This window comes from Arabidopsis lyrata (genome assembly GCF_000004255.2).
Source record: "Arabidopsis lyrata subsp. lyrata unplaced genomic scaffold ARALYscaffold_5, whole genome shotgun sequence".
NCBI lineage: Eukaryota > Viridiplantae > Streptophyta > Magnoliopsida > Brassicales > Brassicaceae > Arabidopsis > Arabidopsis lyrata.
This window is the reverse complement of record NW_003302551.1, coordinates 18,005,839-18,030,556: the sequence shown is the minus strand read 5'-3', so window position 1 is coordinate 18,030,556 and position 24,718 is coordinate 18,005,839. Positions and strand designations below refer to the sequence as shown.

The following is a 24,718-nucleotide window of genomic DNA, read 5'->3' as shown; positions in this document are numbered from 1 at the left end:
TTGAAATTTTATCTTTCAGACATTTTATCAAACACTTAGGCTGCAACTAAAACTATATTTGGGCTTGGGCTCATTCAGTCAAAAGAAAAGGGCTTTGGTTGGTTTCATTTCTCAGCCCAAATTAAACCCTAAGTTGGAGAAATTGAAGGTTTTTCCTCTCGGCTCCTTATCTCCGGCGAGGATCGCCGGCGTTCTGTAACATTATTAATTGTAACTGGAAACAATTTTGCTTTTTACTCCGGAGTGTAGATAAGCAAAAGCTGTAGATGCCTTCGAAGAAGAAGCAGTCGAGGACGCCATCTCGGCTATCCAATTCGGAACCGCCTGCGTCTCCAAGAACTCCGGCGTCTTCAACAACGAGTCGAGATACAGACTTTATCAACGAAGAAGAACTTAGGCGCAGTATTGAAGAAGCGTCAGCTGCGTTTCCTTCTCTTCTCGGAAAATCTGCAATCATTGGAAGAGTAGCCGATGTTGCATCAGAGTCCATCAGAGGTTCTAAGATTTGGTTATCGGAAACTTCAATGGTCGCTGCTTCTCTCAGTCCTGGTTCTACTGTATCGGTAAGCTTTCTTCTTTGAGCTCTTCATACCGAATTAACACTCGATGATTGCAAATTTTGATCCTTTTTCAAGCTTTGAAATGCTAATGATAGGTATCACTGGCTTCTCCGGAGAGTAGATTTTCGAGAAGTTTCCCACTCAGCTTGATTAAATCTGAATATGGAGATGACAAGGAGAGTAGGATTGCTGATGAACCAGGGAACTATTTTGTGCTTGCCACCGTTTTCTCTTCTTCTAGGGTCAGATATGGTTTTGATTGGAAGTGAACTTTGCGTTCTGATTTTTTTTTCCTTGGTTGGAAGAAAGATTTCAAACTTCTTGCATTTTTCAAATTCCTGCAGGTTTTGAAGGATGCTGTTCGTATTTCATTGAATCTTTGCTATGGGCTTGGTTGTCCTGTTTCAGGCAGGACTGTTTTTGTTTATCCTGTTAGTGGACCTTCTTTAAGTGATCAATTCCACGGGAATGGTGGATCGCTCAGTGATGATGTTAACCATCTATCGCTGCTTGCCTGTAAAGAGTTGTGTTTGGAGTTGACTCCCTTCAGGAATATGTTACAAGCTAAAAATGGTTTTGAAAGTTCTCACGAGCAGAACGGAAATGGTAATTCAACCCCTAAGACACCATCAAACTTGCAAAAGTTTAGCTCTCCTCGCCCCGAATCTCCGGCTTCACCAATCTTACAGGACTCTGTTTTCAGTAGCAAGCAGCGGTTTTCATCTGAAAGCTCGATTGATCTACGAGAGGTGTTGAGCAATGAAAGTTCGAAGAAACTTCTGCAGATTTGTGCAAGTTCGTGGCTTTACCCATGTAGCCTACTATATGGGAATTTTGTGGCTGTGCCAATTCTCTCAGAAATCTGTATATTCTGTGTCAAAAGGGCTGATAAAAGGCAATCTGATACATCCAAGAGAAATCAAGCTTTTATAATCAATCAGGAAACTAAAGTCTACCTCCATCATACATTGGACTTAGCATCTGAAATTCGAGAGAGAAAATCTGTGCAAGGTCTCCAGTTTGATGAAGACGATGAAGGAGAAAATGTGGGATGTGAAATCTCAAAGTTAGGTGGCCTCTCTAAAGAATATGCAATTTTAAGGGACATAGTTGTTTCCTCGTCCACAAAGAATTCCTTATCAAGGTAACTATTGCAGTTATTTGAGCATTTTGACTTTTATTTCACCACTGCACATATATTAGGAGACTCTGTATTAGCCAAATCTATTGCGCTCAATTCTCTGTTTTTTGGATTCACTGGGAAGGTTTAGATGAAAGCTGTTGCTGTTCATCTGATTGTTAGTTTTTGTGAATATTACTACATTCTTAGATTTTTGTTTTACTTTTAATTATTTGTATGTTTATAATTGGCATGATCATTTTAGTCTTGGTTTGCGACCTACCAAGGGAGTGCTTATTTATGGACCTCCAGGCACAGGAAAAACATCTTTAGCTCGGTCCTTTGCCCGCGATTCTGGTGTCAACTTTTTCTCTGTGAATGGACCTGAGATTATAAGCCAGTATTTGGGTGAAAGTGAGAAAGCTCTAGATGAGGTTTTCAGATCTGCTAGCAATGCTACACCAGCTGTGGTTAGAGTTTTGCACCTTCCTCTTTATTATATACGTAAATTTATCGAGATGTTTCAATATTTACTTATTACCCCAACAGTAGATATCTTACCAAGTTAGCTGCTTGCGATGTGAATAATGTTGTTTCTTGTAAAGGTGTTCATTGATGACTTGGATGCCATTGCTCCTGCTCGGAAAGAAGGAGGCGAAGAATTGTCTCAGAGGATGGTAGCTACATTACTGAATTTAATGGATGGAATAAGTAGGAGTGATGGCGTTGTTGTAATTGCTGCAACCAATAGGCCTGATAGCATTGAGCCTGCCCTTAGACGGCCAGGAAGGCTTGACAGGGAAATTGAAATTGGTAAGACTAGACCTTGTGGAAAATAGACCATCCTCGATGTAGTTCAGATTCTTACTCCCTAATATGTGTTCAACTATTTCCTTAATAAAATAGGTGTACCATCTTCTGCACAACGGTCCGATATACTTCGCGTCATTCTCCATGGGATGCGGCATTCACTTTCAGACATCCAGATTGAACAGCTTGCTATGGCAACACATGGTTTTGTTGGTGCAGATCTGTCTGCACTGTGTTGTGAGGCAGCCTTTGTCTGCTTAAGGCGGCATCTTGATCAGAGTTCCTCTTCTAGCAATTTGCCTCTTGAAGAAGCACCTATTGCTGAGTCCTCGACAAATATGTCAGACATATCATCTGATAGTTCGGATTCTGCATCGTCATGTATAACAGTTTCACCCACAACTTCAGGGGCTCAGCGTACATTTAGTTTAAATGGGACAGTCTCCCGAGTAGCGGATGATATTCAAAGCAGTAGCAACTCTTGTTCGGAACAGATACTTAGAAAAGAAGACGAACGTACCTTAAGTGTAGGATTTGAAGATTTTGAAAATGCTAAGACCAAAATCAGACCTAGTGCCATGCGAGAGGTATGGGCATTTTTTTTTTCCTCCTAGGAAATTTAGCTGACTTTATGATGAGCTATTCCAACTCTTCGGATTATTGTTCCCCTCATTCTGACTCATTTTCTCTAGTTTTTCTGATCTGCTTGAGATGATGATTACTTAAGTTTATTCATGTCATATATCAAATTGCATGAATGAAAACACTTATATCATTATACTGTTATGGTACAACCTATTGGCTTTAATTTATGTCACTTCCTCGGATATCTTCTGGTTTGAATAGGAACTTTAACATTTTTCAGTTTTGGATTTTTCTTATAATCAAACAGTCGTTGGTCCAGTGTGTTGGTAGTTTTCTTTTAAAATTCATTTTTCTGTTACCTAGAGCTTTTTATTTAGAGATGTTCCAGTGCTAAATCAGACTTTACTCTATAGATAGTCTAATTGCTGAGCTATAGATAGTCTAATTTCTGATTGGTATGCAACTCTCAGGTGATATTAGAGGTTCCTAAAGTTAACTGGGAAGATGTTGGTGGCCAAAATGAGGTGAAAAATCAGTTAATGGAAGCAGTAGAATGGCCTCAAAAACATCAGGACGCATTCAAGAGAATAGGTACAAGGCCACCTAGTGGGATACTGATGTTTGGTCCTCCTGGATGTAGCAAGACCCTTATGGCACGTGCAGTAGCTTCTGAAGCCAAGCTGAATTTCCTTGCAGTCAAAGGTCCAGAACTATTCAGCAAATGGGTTGGTGAATCCGAAAAGGCTGTTAGGTCCCTATTCGCAAAGGCAAGAGCAAATGCCCCCTCCATTATCTTTTTCGATGAGATAGATAGTCTTGCCTCCATTAGAGGGAAAGAAAATGATGGGGTGTCAGTTTCAGACAGAGTTATGAGCCAGCTTCTTGTGGAGCTCGATGGTTAGTAACAACAACCCTTTGGATTGATATCTAGATGCAGTTGTCAAATTGCAGGGAGCTGATTACTTAAATGTGGAACTCAGGTTTGCATCAAAGAGTTGGTGTTACAGTCATTGCTGCTACAAACCGGCCAGACAAGATCGATTCTGCCCTACTAAGACCTGGTAAATTTACTTTCTTTCACTGATTCTTTTGATTTTCACAAACAAATTTGAATGTTCGTTTGGTGAAATTGAATATATTATAATGTTTCAGGACGCTTTGACCGCTTGCTATATGTTGGACCTCCTGATGAAGCTGATCGTGAAGCAATACTCAAAATCCATTTGCGTAAAATCCCATGCAGCTCTGATATTTGTTTAAAGGAATTCGCTTCCATTACCAAAGGCTACACAGGAGCTGACATATCATTGATATGCAGAGAAGCAGCTATTGCTGCACTTGAGGTTAGATTTTTTCATTATTATAGTAGTCCTTGTTTTCAGTGGCAAGCCTGAAATTTCTCGCAAAGGTCTCACATTCTTTTATCAATCAGGAGAGTCTTGAAATGGAGGAAATAAGCATGCGACATTTGAAAGCTGCAATTAGCCAAATCGAACCAACAGAGATTCAGTCTTACAAAGCACTGTCTGAAAAATTCCAAAGACTTGTCCATACAGATCCACAAAGAGAAGAGGAGGTTACACAACCAGGAAACAAAAGTCGAACTCTATGGTAACTTATATCTCTATATCCATTCTGTTCTGGTTATTTGAAGTTGTAAGTTACTCACTTTGATGCTATTATTTTTCCAGGACACCATTGAAATCAGTTGCGATGTTTCTTCGCCGCCACATTGGTTCGTAAACAAATGTTGATACCAGCAAACTTGGGCAATTCTCCATCATTAACATACGTATTCCGTTAAAAAATCAGATTTTGCTTTTTGTTGCGTCTCACAGACTTGTACGAATCAACAGAACAAATAGCATAATGTAAAGATATGGAAGACTGATTCTTTACCTCGTGCAATGCAAACCTAAAGGACTGCTCTTTTGCAGCCAATGACAGTAAACATTCAGTTCAAAACAGAGAATTTCGATGATGATTTGACCCACAAAAGTAGTTCATTGGTTTCCATAACAGACAGAATCTGATAAGTGTAAAAGGAACAAAAGGTGTCTTCATTCTGAATTTTGACATTACAACTCCAAAATTTCCATTACAACAGCTCCTAGTTCTACAAGAAAACTGGTAAACAGAGATAAAGATTGACAAAGAGACAAGCACCTAGCGGTTCTGCATGTAGTCGAAGCTCAAGGGTTGTTGAACGAACTGTGCCTGGAGAAACAAGTTACAACTGCTTTCAGACAACCATTGGAAACAATGTATCAAACCAACTCACTTGCTCTCTCATTTGTTTTGGAGGAGCTTTACTTAAAGAGTTCTCAGCTATGCATAAGTAAATATTAAACATGTGGTGAAAATATGTTTCATTCCATGATCGCTATCTCAAAGAGAGTAAAGGGAAAATGTTATTTACCTGAAGAGAGCCATTCCTCAACTGCTCATACGGATGAGCATACATCATAGCTGCATTAGGCCAATGCATATACATTGCATCCATTGTACTGCCATAGGGACTCATGATAGAGCTTGGAGGTGGCCCGAAGCCAAGAGGAACAGGGGTACTTGGAATTTGGTTATATCCAGTGAATCCCATTTCATAGTATGGTGTCGGTATTTGCTGAATGTTGAAGGGTGGTAGATTGAAGTTCTGATTCACCGGAAGGCTCCTAATGTACCTGCATTCATACACACAATTATCATCAACCATCATGTATGAAACTGACTGTTGCCTTTCGCTAGTATAGTTTTGCAAGTAAACTAACAGCTACTTTACTCACCTTTCGTTTCTGCGGTCATAATCAGGGTCAAACCGATCTTTCTCTCTATCTCTAAATATTGCAACACGAGATGCTGGACCGCTTTCCCTGAGGCTTAAATTCTTCTTGACCTCAACGTAAGCATTCTTAGAAACTTGCTTGTCATCTCTGTTAAGAAGACTTGGATTCCTCCTATACACCTGAGTTTCAGATGAAGAGTCATCATTATTAAGACCAGTAAGACCACTAAATATGCGTTCTCGAGCCCTGTCATACTCTTCTTTCCTCTCTTCAACACTCCTAAGAGGACCACATTTCTTTTCCAGATCACCAGCGCCATATCCAGATCCTTTAGAAGGTCGAGTCTTGATGGAAACTTTCATGCTCTCAAACTTATCATTTTCTGATTGTTTAGCCACCGGGATTTCAGACAACCGAACAGAAGGAAATTTGCTCTCTGTTGTTTTTGTCACAAGGATTCTGTTCTCATTTCCGTCAGCACCACTTTCCTGAACCGCTGTAGCTAGTCCATAATGGTTAGCAACACGATGGGCTGCAAGACGAAGATACGAAGTAGGAAAATGCTGGAACTCAAACTGCTGCTGTTCAGGGTTCTGCAACAACCTTTGAACATCAAGTTCCATCCGCAAAACTAACACAACAAGAGAAACAAAAAGGATTAGATACAGTAGCAAAAAACACAAAAGCCAGGACACACCACTGGCAGTTCTAGATAATAACACAAAAGCTAAGCTACTACCAGAAAAAAACTAGATAAGGGAGATATATGTACCCGAGTTTAAGTAAATTAAAGTAACACTACTGAAGCAAACAAAGCCAACTCTATAAATCACTTTCCTTGTTATAAATGTTGAACACCATGGAGAGTATAAAAGTTTACAGCTTTGATAACATTAACCATGGATTATACAGTACAGATGAAATGGGCACCAACATAACCGCAAACATCTAAGAAGAGAGCCAGTTCCTTAAACGCAAAATCCCCAAATTGCTGTTAAATTAACCTAACTATGCCCAGCTAAATTCAGATAAACCCACCAAGCAAAATTTCAAATTTGTTTATCCACATGACAAAAATCAGCTCTAATTTCAAGACATAAGGTTTTACGACAAGAATCAGAGAACCCAAACAAAAAAAAAAACGGAGCTTACTCGTGAGACGATGGCGAGAGTTCTGCAAAGCCTCAACCAGAAAAGGATCTACATTCAATCCACTATCTCCGATAACCATACCACCGGTTCCGACGGCGGTTTCCGGCAACGCTGCGTCCATGAGAAAAGGGAATGGATGTTTCTAGAGAGTTATGGATAGCTTCCTCGCCGCGTCTCTTGCTTAAACCCTTGGATTCCGTTTCTCTCCGCAGCAAAGAGAAGAAGAAGACAAATCAAGAGGAAGATGAGAATCGAAATCGGAGCATATTGAGAGCGGCGAGAGACAAGAGGAATGCTAACCAAATCTTATCTCTCTCTCTCGGGAAGCCAAAGCAAACGAGAGGGAAAGGAAACTTTATATTTTTTCCTTCTTTTTATTATTTTTTCCTTTTAATTGAAAATAAATATCTCCTACTACATTATAGTATTTTTTAACAATATAGTACCACAATCATAAATTATTTTAGATTTGTGCAAATAGATTATAGAGAGCCCTCGTTGTTCTTTTCTAGGGTTTCACACAAAACCAAACAGAAGTGATGAAGACAAGACACGAAGAGAAGAATTTTATTGTTTAAGTTCCTAATCAGTCTAGGGTTCACAAAACAGATAATGATGAAGAGAGGACGCGAAGAGAATTGCCATGAGACCTCACCCTCGCCGAAACGACTTCTTCACGGCGGAGTTATTGATATTCCTCTGGATCTGACCGTAGAGATACTAAAAAAACTCCCGGCGAAATCTCTAGTGAGGTTCCAATGTGTGTCGAAGCTGTGGTCATCCATTATCAGCAGTCGTAGAGACTTCATAGAGTCGATAGTCACTCGATCTCTGACTCAGCCTCCTCGTGATGCCCATTTCATCTTCGACGTCGCTCCAGGCCCCTACGTGGAATGTTTCTTAGCCTTGTCGTCTACTTGCCCTCCAAATACTGACATAGAAGCAGAAATATCAATGCCTGGGAGATTGGGGCAATACGTTCGCGGCTTGATTTGTTGTTTCTCTGGTTTGAAGTTGAAGGTAGTTATATATGAAAGTGCAGATATTGTTGGAACAGGTGTGAAGCTGTTGGAACAGGTGTGAAGCTGTTGGAACGAAAGATCATAACGAGATTTAGTCTTTCATAATGTTATGTTACGGCCACGTTGGTCGTGGGCCATTGTTCAAGTTAAGCCCAATCTCTTGTAGAGACTTGAAGCGTGGCTTAAGTTGTCTAGGGTTTTTGGCACTTGATATAAATACCAAGAGACGGCAACATGAAGACTTGCGCGTCTAGGGTTTATCGAGAGAGGCACACATGTGTGTGTGACGTCGCCCCATCAACAAGATAGAGAGATCTTTTGATGGTTTTGTTGAGAAGCTATACTCGTCGGAAAAGACAATAGGAGTAGTAGTTTTCTTTCATTGTAATTCTAGAAAAGAGTGGTGGATACCATATAGCAATTGTAGGTTACGGCCTTTTCTAGTGAATGGTTTCTGGACTTGGTCCCGGGGATGTAGGTTAACCGAACCCCGTTAACAAATCTCTTGTGTCTCATTTACTTTATGCACAAACGAACTCGCTACACTCTCTCATCATACAAACGTATAGAACTAGCACACTTAGCAATTTCAATTGGTATCAGAGCGGGTTCTCGACAGAGATCCGTTCTCGTTTCGGGTATGGTCCTGGATGTGTGGCTAGCAGAGAGAAAGAAGAAACATGTTCATGAACGTTTAAGAAGAGAATTAATTTGGGAACGTTACGACAAGCTTCAAGCGTTTATGATTTGGGATTATCTCAGGTTCTTAGGTATGATGGATTCGAGAGTCTAAGTTTGGTGACAAAGTAACCGCCGAAAATTGCAGAGATTTAGAGGAGTGGTTGTTGATCGGAATAGTGTTGCGGAAGCATTGACGAGGAGAGGAAATTTTTTTTGAGTTGAGTTTGTTAGAGAATCTCGGCCCAGTTCCAAATTTAATCAAATAAGGCCCATAAAAAGCCCACTCTCTTAGCGAGTATATCGAGTCTTCTGTTTAAGAGAGGTTTTCAAGCTTTCGAGTAAGACATAAGAGCTAAGGAGTTAACTGCCCGTTGAAGAGAGAGGACAGTGTATAAGGTATAGAAGCTGTATCTCCGGTGTCAAATTGATCAATTGTTGTGGGTTATGATTCGTGTTTTGTGTTTCGGATTAACATGGGATTGAATCAGCTCGCTCTAGTTTGATGCCACGCATGTTCGTGGGGAAGAACGTGAAACACAATGAATCTAGTCTTTCTAATTGAGTTGGATTTGTAACAGATTGGAATAAAAAGAGAGTTCGATTTCTCTTCTAGTCTTGTGAAAGATCTAAGTGAAAGAAGATATAAGGTTGTCAGCTCCGTTGGTTCCAGAGAGGATTGTTGGCAAAGAAATCGTTGTCGGTTGCTCATAGTTGCTGATCGGAATCTGGAGTGCGTCTTGGTTCTGCGTCTCTGAGGGTAAAGAGAGACGAAGATTTATGGTGTGAGGTCTTGATCTTGGCCAAGAGAAAGATACAGGCATGGTAGACATGATGGAGCAGATCCGCGAGATAAAGATGATGTTAGCAGTTCTTCATGCTTCTATCATGTTCTGCTTTGAACAATTGAAGTCTATTAGAGCTACATAGTGAAGTAGTGGTGTACGATGTCAACGGTCAACATCCGGACATTGTCAACATCATGTGTTTCAGTGAATGATGGTCTCATTATAAAGATGATGTGTAAGAATCTTCTCTGTGAGGAAAACGAGGTCATCTCAGAATTTAATCAAAGCTTCAAGGTCTTGAAAGAAGAAGAATTCATGAAGTGATCTGATATGATTATGAGATCAGAAGGCTGTCTACAAACTTACATTGAAAAGAAGAGGATTAATAAATTTTGATCTTGGAGAAAATTCTGTTTAGACTCACGTGCAGCAATCGGTGGAAAGTTCAAGCTTCTGGCACTGCAAAAAATTGGTTATGCTATTGAGGAAATTAAAAAATCGGTGAAAAGGAAGATCGTCTCTCAAGTCACAGTTAGAATCTTGTGATCTAGAAAAGCAAAGTTTCTAAAACCATGGAGGAGAAAACAAGATCCATAGTTAAGATTAGCGGTGATGGAGCTCTCCTATGATGGGATTTCTAGTTATGAAAATTGTCTCAAGTCTTGGTGGTCATTGCTGGCATTAATTTGGGCATTTGAAAAGCAAAATTAAAATCTCTTGAGTTGGAGCTCCTGATTGAGATGTCAACACATATAAGACATGGACCTCTAAAGAAAGATTCAAGAAATGAAGTGTCTTACAGTCATGAAGTTTATCGTTGGAAGCTCAATCTCTTGAGCTGATTTCTCAAATTTAAACAAGCTGCCATTAGATCATATTTTTGGTCTTCTTTAATTGGCCATTTCGGATCTTTTCTTCTATGATGACTATCAGAAAAAGAGGTTGAAATTTGAGGATTTTTGTTTAAAGTCTCCCTCGCTGCAAGCCTTGTCTGTTGCAGTTTTTATACTAACTAGAAGATAAATGTATTAAGCGGTACTGGTGATTCTCGGTTGCAGAGAAGAAAATTGGCTTCGGGTGTATATGCTTGTCGTCTCTATTGTCGACATGTTGGCTGGCTTTGGATTTAATGGTTCTTTGGAGCAGAAATTGAGTGTGTCAGATTTTGGAAGGTCAGAAGTTTGCTTCAGTTGATAAGCTTTCTTGGTTTTGTGTTGTTGTATGTGTCTCGTCCCGGCTTTTTGCCTTATTGAGACACACAATCAACAAGGGGGAGATGAATGTTGAAACCAAAAGCTTAAGCTTCTGAACAAAAAAGTGAAGCGGATCGGAGTTAAACAAGAATGCTTGTCGTCTGGTATGAAGAAAAAGAAAACTTGCATTTTTATGATGCGTCGTCGGAGGTTCAATGAAGAATGGGATCACCAGGAAAGAAATTGGTCCGTTGACAGAGACACATGAGTTTGTTTTAATTATGGACGTGACAGAGATGAACCAAGACAGATGGGTCTGGATTAAGTGCTTCATTGTAGAAGAGTTGCTTGATATTGTAGGAGATTCATGGAGAGAATATAAACAAAGATGAATTTTTCAGAACTCTGCAATTAATCAGTGATGGAGGCGATTCTGGTTATGACGTACATGTTGGAGGCTGTGTTACTGTTGATCGGGATTGCATCTGTGCTTGTCGCTATCGGATAAGAAAGAAGAATTTTATAATGGAGAAGCTCAACGGCAACAGCAATTTCAAGAGAAAATTTTCGAAGGTTAAAGCGAAAACTCAAGAATTTTCAGAAATTGAAACAACTAGCCTATTTGCGTTTATGGAATCGAGAAGAAGGTTCATGGGAAATCTACTGGTAATGAAAGGTCTCATCAGAATACTGTAGAAGACAGTAATGAAACAAGATAACATGAAAAGTCTACAAAGGTTGGTGAGCAAGGTCGAAAGAATATTCTCATGGTTGATTCTTGGTTCTTCGTTTTCTTTGGGTATACAGACCTCGGATTTTATCTCTGAAAGATGTTCTGAAAACTTGAGAATGAGATCTTTTCAAAGATATAAAGATCATTTTCTGGTTCCGTGTGGTTTGATGGAAAATCGCTCTTAAAGTTGGCTGCTCGCAGGTTTGTATCGTTCCGGATCTGTCTTGTATAATTGATCATAACTTTCAAACCGTAAACCCAAATCGTGATCCGTTTTTTCTCGTGGCTTGGTATGACTGTTGTGGATATTTTCACCAAATTTCATAATTTTCTGGATTGATTTGCTACTCCGTTTGTGTTCTGCATGAAGACAGATCAAGAAGCGTATGTTCATGAAGATTTCGTCAAGATGGGCATTTTCCATACGCTGTGGTATACTCTGGCTTATATGTTCTAGGAACAGTTTGATGGTGTAGATCTCTAAGGTATCAGATTGTTTCAAGTTGAGGAAGGCATGGAAGGCATGAGTTGACGTCATTTTCTCAGGGTGATGAACATCAGGATCTTAACGTTTTTGAGACTTTAACTCTCAGTTTCCACTGCAAATTACAATACTAAGGTGTAGATTGTGTGAAGATTCTGTCTCAGTGGAATGAACCTGATACTTGTGGATATTAAGATTGTTTCAGAGGTTGTAGCTTGTTTAACATAAGCATGGAAGAGTGAAGCGAAGAAGATCAACATTGCAACATCAAAGGAGGGAAGCGTATTTTTTTTTCGGGATTGAAAAATTGCAGAAATCAGTTACGAGATAGGATCTTCGAGACAACGATTGGAGTCCTAAAAGTAATCTGATCGAGCTGAAACTTGGTAGTGAGCTTCTTGCTATTACTGTCTTGAGTGTCAACGGTGGGATTAATTTTTTGACGGTTGGATTGCGTTTTATTCGACCGTATTCAATCTGTTCCGGGCACATGTCAACTGAAGTTTCAGATCTGACCAGTTATAGTGGAGACATCAAATGGTCGACCAATTAAACTTGGAATGAAATGAAAATTTGCAAAGATATTCTAGACTTACGGAGCTAGATTCTGGTAGGAGGGCATTGGATTCGGAGTCCGAGGACAGAGTAGAATGATGGCGGTTCAGAGTAGTTATTTCGGAGACTCTAAAGCTGTGTCTTGCAAAGGTGACTTGCAAATGATTCTAGAAGAGATTGTTTCAGCTTACTGTGCCAAAGAAGTGAATTAACATGTTACTGTAAGTCCTTGTTCGGCAGTTTACTCTTGGGAAGTCTTCAGCTTCTGTGTATTTTAGAATTATGGACAACTTGCTAGGAGTCTACTCTTTGTTAAGGCTCTAGGATTCTAGAGAAGAATTGTTGGTGAATGTGGAAATATAACAAAGGAGTTTCAGGAATCTGCAGTTTTCTTGTTTTCAAGTTGAAGATTTTTGGAATGAAGCTTATGAAGTGTCAAGAAAAAGAATCTTTCCATTATAAGTGACAGAGCACAAAATTTATGAAGCCCTCATTTGATATAAAAGAATCACATGGCTGACGGAGTTAGGCTTTCATCATCAAAGCGATAACATGGCTTCATTGTCTGAGTTTGATCTTTCTACATACTCTGTGCTCTTTTGTGTTTGAAAAGAGGCTTGTTTGATGAAAAGAAAAGTTGTTTGCAGAAAGATGAAGAAACAAGCAGATTTCTGTTTCAGGTGGCGATAATTGATATGCATGTTTCAAAGGATGGTTTGCTGTGATTCAAAACGAAACAAGGCTAGAAAGCATGTGTGTTTTGTTGAAACATTGAGTTAGATACAACATCAGATCATTTGTCAATCAAGGATTGGTAGAGGTTATATGCTTGTCAACAAGGACAAGTTTTTGGATTCACTGCATGAGAATGGATGAGATCTTCTCTCAAGGAGAAAAAGAATGTTACTCACGTTAAGACTGCCAGCGGGCAATGATTGGTTGCAAATTGGGATTTAACGATGATATGACAGAAAGTTGTTAAAACAATAGTCTCAAGAACGTCACTGGATCAGCTGGTGGGAGATAGCTGAAAGGAAAACTACCAAAAAGAGGTAGTAAGTTCTGCTTTGATTAATGGTCATGAATTCAGCATCATTCGTCTTTATCTTCTACACGAGTATGTATGCAATTTTTTGAAGGCTTCTCGTATTTTTCCGCTGCGCTGAGAAAGAATTGTATGGAAGTTTTACAGAAATGTTCTGAGTTCAGACTTGGTTCTAGAAAAGTGGCTATCCGGGAGACATGTGGTATACATCCGTTGCAAATCACATCTGTTTAAAAAAAATGGTTGAAAGAACGACAATGAAATTCACAGGTTCTTGTTTCAAGGGGGAGCCTTAGAAAGTTGAATCTATGTGCTACATGTTGTTGCAATGTATGAGTTTGAGTTTCAGTTTGCAGAACTATTGGTCTAAATGAGAATGAAGCTTGTTGGGGGAGCACGGTTTGCTGCTAATGAACTGTTGGATCATGGTAAATTTGCTTGTAATTCAAGGGTTGTGATCAAGGTCAAAAGAAATTTATCTTAGTTCAGATACACACAGAGAAGTTTCAATGAAAATAAAATGAAGCAGCTAAGTTTGACTTATGACATGAGCTTATGTGTTCGCTGGAAGAATCTGAGTTGTTTGTTTTCAAGATGTGGATTTTCTTTTTACAAACTCTATGTATTCCAAGAAGAAGCTTTGTGCACAGAGTTTTACCAACTCAATCAGGGAGAGATACTGGTTATGTATAAGTGAGATGTAAAACACAAGTGAGAAGACAGAATAGTTGAAACAGAGGTCTGTAACAGAGATACTGTGATTTTTCTATGAAGGAGCATCCAAGCAGGGAGAGAAAGTGATGCAGTGGTGTAGGGGGAGTGTTATCCGCCGTGTAGTTAACTCATATGGACGATTTGAGGTAAAGACTATGTATTGGTGTTGAGTTTGGTTGTCAATTAAGCAGGTGAGATTTGCAATTGAAGAGAAACGTGAAGATATTAATCCAAGGAGCAGCTTTGGTTTGTATTGATTCCTTTGATGCTTGATTATGATGAGTAGTGCTTTAAAGCCATTGATTATGTTGCTGATAAAGACAGCATTATGGATGGAACTAACAAGTTAGAAAGCAAAGATTGGTAATCTACATCAGACGTGGATCTTTTTGTTTTGGAGGTTCTTGTGCTATAAGCTTTGGGAGGATGAAAATCACTGTAGACCTCAAAGGGGGAAGGCGTTTCTGATAGTGGACTATGCCCAAACAGGTATAACTAAGCTCATCCTGCACTTAATGTTTTAACAGAGTTTTATCACTCAAGCAGGGGGAGATTGAGAAAGTTCCGTGAACAGATATTAGCACGATGATATAGGATTAAGGGAGAGTTTTTATATCATGATTACTGATGGGTATGCGTGCTTAACATGGAGAGCTTGAGCTGTAAAACTCAGTCAAAAAGGGAGAGATTGAAAGTGCAGATATTGTTGGAACAGGTGTGAAGCTGTTGGAACAGGTGTGAAGCTGTTGGAACGAAAGATCATAACGAGATTTAGTCTTTCATAATGTTATGTTACGGCCACGTTGGTCGTGGGCCATTGTTCAAGTTAAGCCCAATCTCTTGTAGAGACTTGAAGCGTGGCTTAAGTTGTCTAGGGTTTTTGGCACTTGATATAAATACCAAGAGACGGCAACATGAAGACTTGCGCGTCTAGGGTTTATCGAGAGAGGCACACATGTGTGTGTGACGTCGCCCCATCAACAAGATAGAGAGATCTTTTGATGGTTTTGTTGAGAAGCTATACTCGTCGGAAAAGACAATAGGAGTAGTAGTTTTCTTTCATTGTAATTCTAGAAAAGAGTGGTGGATACCATATAGCAATTGTAGGTTGCGGCCTTTTCTAGTGAATGGTTTCTGGACTTGGTCCCGGGGATGTAGGTTAACCGAACCCCGTTAACAAATCTCTTGTGTCTCATTTACTTTATGCACAAACGAACTCGCTACACTCTCTCATCATACAAACGTATAGAACTAGCACACTTAGCAATTTCAATATATAACCCTACCACAAGGCAGTCCTTTCACTTACCAGAGATGATGCACTATGGCACTTGCTTCTTTGGTTACGACCCTCTCGAGAATCAATACAAAGTATTGTTCCTATCATCAGACTATAGGAAGCAGGCTTGTCAAGTTTTCACGTTGGGAGATCCCAAGACGAAGCAGTGGAGGAAACTCCAAGGTGTTGGATCTCATCACGTTACATTTGAAGGTGCAGTTTGCATCAATGGGGCTATTTATTATCGAGGGGAAACTACTACAAGTTATAACTCTAGACTCTCTAGTTCTAGATATAAATTGATGAGTTTTGATGTTAGATCTGAGAAAATTTATCATGTCGTTTACCCAAAAAAAAAAAAAAAAAAAAATTTATCATGTCGAAGCCCCCAAAACATATACAGATGACATTTCAACTCTGGTAAACTACTACCAAGGGAAGTTAGGATTCGTGTATTGCAAGAAGGACATGGAAATTTTGGGTTATGAAGGATGCTGAGAAGGAGACACAAGGATGGTCCAGGATTTTCTTTTACGAGATGCATGGCTTTTCAAATTGGCGCCTCTTGGGTGCTACTCGTGGTGGTGAGATCGTTTTTGGCGAGTTGAGGTACAGGCTCTATAACGAAAAGTTGTTACGTGTCTTATATTATGATCCGAAGCTAAACAGTATGAGGTATGTTGACCTCGAAGGTACTTTACCCAAGGATAGAAGGCGTTACGACTTTACTTCAATATGAACTGTTCCGGATCATGTCGAGAACACAATGTGTTTGTATTAGACACTAATACTTAGAGGCTACAATTATTTAGCCTATTACAAAGTAGGTCTGGTTGTGGGTTTTCAGGTTATGGTTTGTTTTTTCAGGTAAGGTTAAATTATATTGTAAACTTATAACCATTATTCACTTGCACCAAATATTGCACAAAGATACACCATCTACCATCCATCATTCCATCTCATGGGTAATATTATTTACCGACAGAAATGTATTTCCATGCACGGGGCAATACATGGCTGATGGTTTTACTTGGTCGTCAGATTTTTATAGCTGATCCAAAAAATTAAGCTCCACAACATATAATCATATATAATAATGATGGTAGAAGACAGGAGACATGCGTGACGTCAAAGAGACTCCATTGCAAAGTTTAAATATATAATAGATTAGATTTGTTTTAAGATCCAATCCTAAAGATAGAAATGTTTTTGAGAGAAAGAGTCAGAGATGCATATTAAAAAAAAAAAAAAAAAAAACCGTTAAAGAGCATATAAACCCTGCATCACTCCAACTTAATGCAGTCAACGTGCAAGAATATGGACTCCAATATCTTCCACGCTCCTTTTCTTGCGCGTCTATTACACTCTTCCATTCAATGCATTGATCAGATCCTGAGTGAAATACACGCGCCGAAGGAGACCAACGTCCTTCTCTCTTATAAAGCCTTCTTCTTCTTCTTCCCCAATTTAGTAACTCTAAACCTTAAAGCTTTCCAACAATGGCGGAACCTGTTTTGGAGGACACTTATCTTACCTTCTCTTCCGATTTCGATTCCATCACGATCCCTCCTTCTTCGTTTGACAATTTCTGCAATTCTAGCTCCGATCAAGTTGGGAACTCGATCTCTGATCTGAGGTTTTTGATCGATGACGACGACGGGGACGGAGACTTCCAGTTTACTTCAGAAGACGATCTCTACTTCCCCCCTAAGAACGAATCTTTCGCCATTCCTGTTGACGCTCGAGAAATGTCCGGTGATTTTACGCCGGCGTCGGAACTTTCAGGCGATTGTGTTAAAGAAGAAACGGAGAAGAATACCAATGGCGTGTTAATATCTACTCCAATCTACTGCGATAGGGAATCGCCTGGGGATTCTGATCGTTCCGGTACTACTCAGAGCTTGAGTTTATCGGCACAAGAGTCTGCGAAGAGGAAAAAAGAGATTCAAGAAGATTCACGTGAAGAATCTAGGAACAATAAGTACAGGACATTGGATCAAGATGGCTTTGCAAGTGTTGTCACAGGTGGTGATGAAGAAGATGATGAGAAGAAGAAAGTGAGACTGATTAGAAACCGTGAAAGTGCTCACCTTTCAAGACAGAGGAAGAAACATTACGTGGAGGAGCTTGAAGATAAAGTTAAGAACATGCACTCCACTATATCGGAATTGAGCAGTAAGATGTCTTATTTCATGGCTGAGAATGTTACTTTGAGGCAGCAGATGGGCCCCAGAAATGGCATGTGTCAACCATCGATGTATCCACCGTTGGCTCCAATGGCTTATCCGTGGATACCGTATCCGGCTTATATGGTTAAACCGCAAGGTTCTCAAGTGCCTTTACTTCCTATTCCTCGGTTGAAACCACAACACTCTGTGGCTAAGGTGAAGAAGTTCAAGAAGGTTGCTAGTGTTAGTGTTCTTGGTCTTCTGTTTTGTCTATTTCTGTTTTGTGCATTGGCTCCCATTGTGAACATTAGCTATGGCGAGTATAAGTCTAACTACGGGGTTTATGATCAGTCTAGAGGAAGAGTTTTGGTTGTTGATAGTAATAGAGCACATTGTGGGGGAGATTCTGATCAAGGAGTGAGAAGAAACGTATCTGAGACAGGGAACTTGGGGCCTCCTCGAAATAGTAGTGAACCTCTAGTTGCATCGCTATTTGTCCCGAGGAATGAAAAGCTTGTCAAGATCGATGGAAATTTGATTATTCATTCTGTTTTGGCGAGCGAGAAAGCCAGGGATTCTGAAACAAAGAACAAAGAAGGCAAAAGCGGTGTAGCAACTACTACTAAAGGGATTATTTCTCCTGCAATGCCTTTACCTGACTCCACAAGGACCATGGATATGTCTAAGCACCTCTATAGCGAAACGCCGAAAGCCCTGTCATCTTCTGGTTCTGATGATGCTTTGAAAGAACAACTCAAATTAACAACAGCCAATGGTCAAATGCAGCAATGGTTTCGTGAAGGTGTTGCAGGTATTCATTAGTTTCCAATGTCCCTGATTCTCCCCTTGAGACATAAAGAGCAATCTTTTAGCTAGAATAGTGAGCTGAATCGTTTCCATTTGCATATATAACACCTATTTTTGTTAAATGTATCCACTGATAGGGCCAATGTTCAGTTCGGGGATGTGCACCGAAGTGTTTCAGTTTGATGTCTCCTCAACCTCAGGATCCATCATGCCTGCTTCTCCACCTACTGAACAATCTAAGAACACTGATACTCACAAGGGGAAAAAGAACAGAAGAATCCTCCATGGTGGTCTTTCAGCATCTGATTTTAATCTTACCAAAGATCATAAGTGCTCTAGCAAAGAGAACTTCCAGGACACCAAGCCTGCCCCGTCAATGGTTGTATCTGTGCTTGTTGATCCCAGAGAAGGCGGGGATGGAGACATCGATGAGATGATGGGAGGAACAAAATCACTGTCTCCAGTTTTCATAGTCTTGCTTGTGGACGATGTGAAGTATGTAACATACTCCTGCATTCTTCCACGGCCAGAAGTCCCTCATCTCGTGAGCACTTGACTTGCTCTGTATGTAGAAACCGCAAGTAGAGGGAATTTCCCACACGATGTGTCAGAATCTATCTTGTACAGTTTTTCGGTTTTGAAACAATATACAGAAATCCTAGCCCTGTAATCTTTTGATCTTTAATAACCCGAGAAAGTTATACAATCACGCCTATTCACTATCCAATGTTTAACGATTAGAGCATAGAGACATGCTGAGCAAAAATATCACTGAGAACTGTCTCGATCTGGTAGTACAACTGAGCAAAACAAATGGTAAAAAACTATGTAAATCCGAGTTGTAGCTCAAATTTATAGTAAAAAAGAATCCGAGTTAATTGTACTACACAGATACTCACTTCACACATACCGTTTTCTCTATGGTTTCTTGAGTTCAGAGTCTCAACAATAACTCAGGAATTACAGTTGAAAAGAATCAAGAATGGCTTCAAGAGTCTTCTGTGAGCTCTGCCATTGCTTTTCAGTAGCACTCACGACAAACAGAACCACCGTGTTTCCCTTTGCTGTCGCTTTTGCAAGATTGTGACTTCCCGTGAGCGCAAATGGTGTCTCCAACACATACTTATAGTACTGTCATAAAAAACACAAGAAGACGTAAACCAAAAAAATGATCAGAAACTTTCCTCAATGATTGATCAGTCAGAGAAGCAGCCACTTGTTGTGTCATTTACCGTTTGATCTCCAATCTTTTCGATTGAAGTCTTCAAAAGTTCATCAGAGTCATAAGAGTTTCCGGTGACAAAAGGACCAAGAGAAGCAATCACTTTCTCAGGCTCACCGATATCCTCAATGGTTGCATTTGGTTTGTTGGTTAAGCGGATCAAAGGAGATGCAACTACTTGAACTTTGCCTTGCTTCTCGTTCTCAAACTTCACTTCGATCCATGGCTCTGCGCATTTCGGTTGGCAGTAGTTACCTGATAAAATGTTGGCTATTCGCAACTGTTTCCAGTTCGGAGGTAGAACAAACTGATAGGGCTGAACATTTCCTGCAACCAGACTAGATTTCAAAGATCATTAATTTAAAAGTTAATAACACCAATCATATCAAACGGTAACTAAACTGAACTTAGTAATTCACCAACACTAACTAAATTACGCAACTTAACTTTGTTTAGATTGATAGTCAAAAGTCAAAACCAATGTAATCAAATAGTTGACGGACAATGCAGAACAGGAAGAGTGGGATTAGGCATCACCTGCGCGGAGAGCAGGAGTATCTGAAGGTTTGGCTTTGAAGAGGACGAAGGAAGGATCAGACGGCGACGGAGGTAAGTATGATCCAACTTCCACTTCACGCGCCTCCGATATCGGAGCTTCCTTCAATTGCAGAATCGCCGGAATCGCCACTGCCGATTTCAGCAGCAGCTCTCTCCTTCTTGGCTGTTGTTGCTGTTGCGCCGATGCAACAACTACGCCAGTCCTTGCTTTAATCAAAGCTGAGCATTTCGAAGAGACAGAGAAGACTTTAGATGTCAGAACTAGAGATGCAGTCGCCATTTTTTTTGTCGGAATACAAAGCACAAATTTGGATTTTTTGAGGTTGAAAGTTTTCAGGTTTTGGTGACACTTTGGATAAGGTGACTTGGAGTCTCCGGTCCACACAAATAGATTTACAAGAGTGCAACTTTTTTCAAATTAGAATCTAAAAGCTATCTAGAAGCTTTTTTTAGCTTGGATTATCAATTCATGCTACACTAAAGATTAATCCTGAGCCATTAAGATGAATTTTGTCGATTAGGACAAAACTGAAATTGATTAATGAATTGGGTCATAGAACAGAAACAGAGAAAAAGAAGAAGGACATAAACAAGATTAGAGGTTAACCAGAAGAAGCAAATTAAGGGAATAGTAAAGCTAAAGGATGATGACGATGATGACGATGTGAGTGGGAGGTCAGGACCTACTAGTGTTTATAGAGAATCAGTTAAATTCCTTGAGTCTCTTCTTGAGCATGTCCATCGATTTCTTTTTAGCTGTCAGCTTTGTGTTTCTATTTGCCAGGCTTCCGAATATCCCGTCTGCAGAATCCTTAAACTTCTCGCAGATCGTAGCCACTTTTTTGTAATCCAAAGTGTTGTAGTTCCTCTCTCTAATCACCGGGTTCATGAAGTTCTCGGGTTGGCTACTCGACAACAGGTTTATCAGCTGCCTAGCTTCAACTAGATAGCTTCTAAAGCTTCCTTCTTTGTAGATCTCGTTTAACCCACTTGAGTGATATCTCTCATCAGCAAAGTTTTCTATCACTCTCAGATCGTGGTTAATGGCCGAGACTGCATTAGCATTGAATCTCTTGATGCTATCGCTGAGGAATGTAGAGACGAGGGAGTTTGAGATATGCTCGATAGCCCCAACTCCAACTTTGTATAAGGCATCCATTGGGAGGATCTGTTGTGCCGTTGACATTACAGTCTCGAGGTATATAACAACCTCGTTTATGTACTCGTGCGGCCCTTGTGGCATTTCCTCTGTAGTCCAGTTTACGTTTTCTGTGAGTTTCATGAACTCGTCCAACTTGGTGTTAACCACATTCAACAAAGCAAGATAGGCTGCGTCTCTTGATGTTTTGAGGACAACCTTTGCAGCTAAACTAGCTTGAGGCCTCTCAACTGATCGGCTTGGGATGCCACAAAGTTGAGCTGCATGCCGGAGAAAATAGTCACTGGCCTTTTCGAGGAAAGATATGTTCGCTGCAATCTGCATAGCTTGAGATACACCAATTGAATTGTTGCTAATCGTCTCGAGGATAACTTCGTTCAATACATCAATCAAGATTTTGTCAAGGTACTTCCTCAGAACACTGAAAAAGTTAGTGTTCACTCCATATGACAAGTAATCAACAGATCCTTTTATGTATGACCTGATGATGCGGCAAACATCTGGCACCATAGAAGAGAACGGCGCAATGTAAGTGAAAGCCGGCATAATGTCTGAGGTCTGAAGATTAAACGACAAGACATTGTTTTCATAGTCAGCTTCCTTCTTGATTACCATCTGCTGATAAGTGTCCTCTGTAATAGCAGTCACGATTTGCTTTCGACACTCTTCAAGAAGAAGCTCGTGGTATTTATCTCGGCTCTTGTCAAGGGCATCAAGAACTGGACCCACTTCATAACCGTACTGTCTAAGGGTTGTGCCAAGGAGAGTTACATAATCTTTCACCAAAAGCAGATGAGTAGGCGAATCCATTCTGGCAAATTGGTTCTCCAATATCGCTACAATTTTGGAAATGGCTGTTTCCCACATTGTCTCAACTTGATCCGCCAATAAGAAATCTCCAGCTGTCCTAATCACCCGATCCTCCACAATGAAATATCCTGCAACCTGGGCTAGAAATGTTTGGTATGATTCCACAAATGGCTGTGTATAAGAGATCTGCAGATCTGATTGGAGCTGCAGTAGCCTATTCTCATAGTAATAGTCACGAAATCGTTCTGGGACTCCAAGAATAGTGTGGATGTGATAAGCTCGATACAGAGGTGTGAGATCAAACTTTAAAACAGAATCTTGTTCCGAATCTTCAACATCTAAAGTGTATGCCAATTCTCCCAAACCCCCAGTGTTTTGTTCCTCTGCTCTCCTCTGACGTTCCAGCATTTCTTCTTCCCTCTGGCGAGCTGAAGCGGTGAGGCCAATAGCAGTCTGTCCAATATTTTTTGAGGAACTCCTAATGTGAACAAGCCATTCATTAAATTGGCTGCACACTTTTTTCTCAATGTGTGTCTTGATCACTGGAATTCTTCTCTCTATAACCAACTTTAGAACCTTAAGTGGGATAAGCTTCAGGTAACTCCTCTCAATCAAATCCATGGTTTTCAGGGCATGGTAAAACTGGCCTTCAGATATGTAACTATTACATTTAACACACAACTCCAGCGCTTGAACGCAGATCTTTGACATTTTAATAGCTTCGGTTACATTCTTCTTGATTGCATAAGACTCGAGAAGCTCTTCCAGCTTTACCAATAAGGCACTACCAACTTCTTGCAAGCGGAAATTGTCACTTGCAAGGTCACTCTTAAGCTCTTCAGCGTCAACTAGCACACCACGGAGCTCATCAACCGCAACAATGAATTCTTCATAGTGGGTCTTGCATAGATCCTCGATTTCAGCTTCCTTCTTCCTCGCCACGTTTTTGAGCTGATGAACGAGAGGCTCAGGCCGCCCCATTTCAAAAGCATGCCTAACAAGAGGACCCACATCATCTCCGTTTCCAATCAATGTAGCAAGAACTAAATCCTCCCCTGTATCTCCATTCTCTGTAACAATCCTCCTTTTTGGTTTGGCCTCCATCATTCTGAGAGAAAAGCATTATCAAGGAAAAAATGAGGGCATGATGGTATAATATTGTCTTCAAAGCTATTTGATGTATAGTAACTACTCAAGAAGAATGAATTAGATGTCGATCAAACAAATAGCAGTAACTGAAACAATTTCGAAAACCCAGACGAGATTTATTGACAAGCAATGAGCCAAAACTGGAAAAAAATCATCTGCAGTATAGAATCAATAGAAATCGTAAAAAATTGGAGATTTCGATTGCCATTAAAGGAAAATTTTACAGGAAAATATAGGAATCAGAAACCTGAGCAACGGAAAATATAAGAAAGAGTTTTAAAGCAAAGACTTTTCCCAGATTGGTAACCCTAAATCTATATAACAAAATCAACAATGGCAGGAAATAGGATCCACAATCAACGAACCTAAAAAACCCTATCTCGCAATGAGAATTTCTGCATTTCGCCAGATCAAAGTTTAATACACGAAATGAAGAAGGAAACCCTTAAAATTAACGCATAGAAATGGGTAAGAGAAGAAAGTGATATGATCATCAAGCGTGATCGTTAACGCATAGAAATGGTCACAATCTAAGAAGAAGAAGAAAAAAAAACAAGATAATCGAGCTGAAGATCTAACCGATAGATGGAAGGAAGAGGCGAGATGGATCGGACAAAGACAGCGAACGATGAAGAAGAAGACCAAGTCGCCCGCCCGATGAAGGAGATAGATAGATTGCTGAGTTGCTTTTGGTTTTCTCAGTGTTCACTATGCAAAAGCCAAGAGATTGTTAATTTAGGGTTCAAATCGGTATGACCGGTTCGGTACCATCGCTGATTTAAGAAAAACAAGTGTAATCACTCACACTAATCAATGATTTCGTCTTGACAAACCTGTTTTTTTTGGGTTCATTATTCATAAAATTTAGAATCATAAAATTATTTAGTAAGCTAAAAACTGTTCTTCTGAAAGACAACAAAATTGGTCTACAACGATTTGTTACCGGTCCTTAAATTTTGAACGGTTTATTAGTTCTTTCCGTCTTCCAACCATTTAAAAGTTTTTTTTTTTACTATTTCAATGTAGTAGTTAACTAAAAAAAAAAAAAAAAAAAAGGCACTTGTCAAAGATTTTTGTAGTATTTAGTATTCTTTCCGTTTCACAAAGATTGTCATTTTAAAATTTAATTTTTGTTTCACAAAAAAATGTCGTTTTATATTTTTTATGCAAACTTTTTTTAACTAAAACTCTGTTTTATCCTCGTTATTTCAGGTTACTAATAAGAAAGAAAAACTCATTTAATATATTTATAAAGGATAAAATAGAAATTTAATTTGTTTTCTTAATTTGACAAAAAAGAAAAAAAAAAAAACAGTTTTCTTAGTTTGTGTATAATATGTTGTG

At 39.7% G+C, this 24,718-nt stretch overlaps 5 protein-coding genes across 6 annotated transcripts; 2 read left to right on the top strand and 3 right to left on the bottom strand.

Moving 5' to 3' along the window:
- Positions 1-111: 111 nt before the first annotated feature.
- Positions 112-5,026, top strand: LOC9312447 (calmodulin-interacting protein 111). The gene is made up of 11 exons (XM_021025026.1): positions 112-563; positions 656-802; positions 905-1,704; positions 1,946-2,150; positions 2,286-2,493; positions 2,587-3,077; positions 3,546-3,972; positions 4,056-4,136; positions 4,228-4,418; positions 4,508-4,686; positions 4,767-5,026. The coding sequence occupies exons 1-11, from the start codon at positions 267-269 to the stop codon at positions 4,816-4,818; spliced, it is 3,078 nt and encodes a 1,025-aa protein (XP_020880685.1). The 5' UTR covers positions 112-266; the 3' UTR covers positions 4,819-5,026.
- A 2-nt stretch (positions 5,027-5,028) lies between these two features.
- Positions 5,029-7,379, bottom strand: LOC9314169 (cAMP-regulated phosphoprotein 21). The gene is made up of 4 exons (XM_021025027.1): positions 7,011-7,379; positions 5,859-6,489; positions 5,495-5,756; positions 5,029-5,292 (listed from the first exon to the last, which is right to left on the bottom strand). The coding sequence occupies exons 1-4, from the start codon at positions 7,129-7,131 to the stop codon at positions 5,242-5,244; spliced, it is 1,065 nt and encodes a 354-aa protein (XP_020880686.1). The 5' UTR covers positions 7,132-7,379; the 3' UTR covers positions 5,029-5,241.
- Positions 7,380-15,502: 8,123 nt separating this feature from the next.
- Positions 15,503-19,198, top strand: LOC9312446 (bZIP transcription factor 49). Its single transcript, XM_002878053.2, has 2 exons — positions 15,503-18,480; positions 18,614-19,198. The coding sequence occupies exons 1-2, from the start codon at positions 17,001-17,003 to the stop codon at positions 19,030-19,032; spliced, it is 1,899 nt and encodes a 632-aa protein (XP_002878099.1). The 5' UTR covers positions 15,503-17,000; the 3' UTR covers positions 19,033-19,198.
- A 94-nt stretch (positions 19,199-19,292) lies between these two features.
- On the bottom strand, positions 19,293-20,609 carry LOC9312445 (psbP domain-containing protein 6, chloroplastic). The gene is made up of 3 exons (XM_002876331.2): positions 20,236-20,609; positions 19,709-20,025; positions 19,293-19,607 (listed from the first exon to the last, which is right to left on the bottom strand). The coding sequence occupies exons 1-3, from the start codon at positions 20,534-20,536 to the stop codon at positions 19,437-19,439; spliced, it is 789 nt and encodes a 262-aa protein (XP_002876377.1). The 5' UTR covers positions 20,537-20,609; the 3' UTR covers positions 19,293-19,436.
- A 145-nt stretch (positions 20,610-20,754) lies between these two features.
- On the bottom strand, positions 20,755-24,142 carry LOC9314167 (exocyst complex component SEC15A). 2 transcript variants are annotated; one of them, XM_002876330.2, is made up of 2 exons: positions 23,954-24,142; positions 20,755-23,333 (listed from the first exon to the last, which is right to left on the bottom strand). In XM_002876330.2, the coding sequence occupies exon 2, from the start codon at positions 23,330-23,332 to the stop codon at positions 20,960-20,962; it is 2,373 nt and encodes a 790-aa protein (XP_002876376.2). In that variant the 5' UTR covers position 23,333; positions 23,954-24,142; the 3' UTR covers positions 20,755-20,959. The 2 variants fall into 2 exon arrangements, with proteins under 2 accessions (XP_002876376.2, XP_020880042.1); XM_021024383.1 differs by lacking the exon at positions 23,954-24,142 and adding an exon at positions 23,740-23,925.
- Positions 24,143-24,718: the final 576 nt, after the last annotated feature.

What these genes read in the sequence shown, in the direction of transcription:
- LOC9314169 (XM_021025027.1), bottom strand. Translation starts at nt 7,131, where the DNA reads ATGGACGCAGCGTTGCCGGAAACCGCCGTCGGAACCGGTGGTATGGTT. An exon ending in CTCTCGCCATCGTCTCACGA is followed by an intron (nt 6,490 to 7,010) that starts GTAAGCTCCGTT and finishes TTGTTGTGTTAG; the next exon opens with TTTTGCGGATGGAACTTGAT. An exon ending in TATGACCGCAGAAACGAAAG is followed by an intron (nt 5,757 to 5,858) that starts GTGAGTAAAGTA and finishes GTATGAATGCAG; the next exon opens with GTACATTAGGAGCCTTCCGG.
- LOC9314167 (XM_002876330.2), bottom strand. Translation starts at nt 23,332, where the DNA reads ATGATGGAGGCCAAACCAAAAAGGAGGATTGTTACAGAGAATGGAGAT.
- LOC9312447 (XM_021025026.1), top strand. Translation starts at nt 267, where the DNA reads ATGCCTTCGAAGAAGAAGCAGTCGAGGACGCCATCTCGGCTATCCAAT. An exon ending in TTCTGCCCTACTAAGACCTG is followed by an intron (nt 4,137 to 4,227) that starts GTAAATTTACTT and finishes ATAATGTTTCAG; the next exon opens with GACGCTTTGACCGCTTGCTA. An exon ending in CAGCTATTGCTGCACTTGAG is followed by an intron (nt 4,419 to 4,507) that starts GTTAGATTTTTT and finishes TTTATCAATCAG; the next exon opens with GAGAGTCTTGAAATGGAGGA.
- LOC9312446 (XM_002878053.2), top strand. Translation starts at nt 17,001, where the DNA reads ATGGCGGAACCTGTTTTGGAGGACACTTATCTTACCTTCTCTTCCGAT. An exon ending in GTTTCGTGAAGGTGTTGCAG is followed by an intron (nt 18,481 to 18,613) that starts GTATTCATTAGT and finishes ATCCACTGATAG; the next exon opens with GGCCAATGTTCAGTTCGGGG.
- LOC9312445 (XM_002876331.2), bottom strand. Translation starts at nt 20,536, where the DNA reads ATGGCGACTGCATCTCTAGTTCTGACATCTAAAGTCTTCTCTGTCTCT. An exon ending in TACTCCTGCTCTCCGCGCAG is followed by an intron (nt 20,026 to 20,235) that starts GTGATGCCTAAT and finishes GTCTGGTTGCAG; the next exon opens with GAAATGTTCAGCCCTATCAG. An exon ending in AAAAGATTGGAGATCAAACG is followed by an intron (nt 19,608 to 19,708) that starts GTAAATGACACA and finishes TTTTTATGACAG; the next exon opens with TACTATAAGTATGTGTTGGA.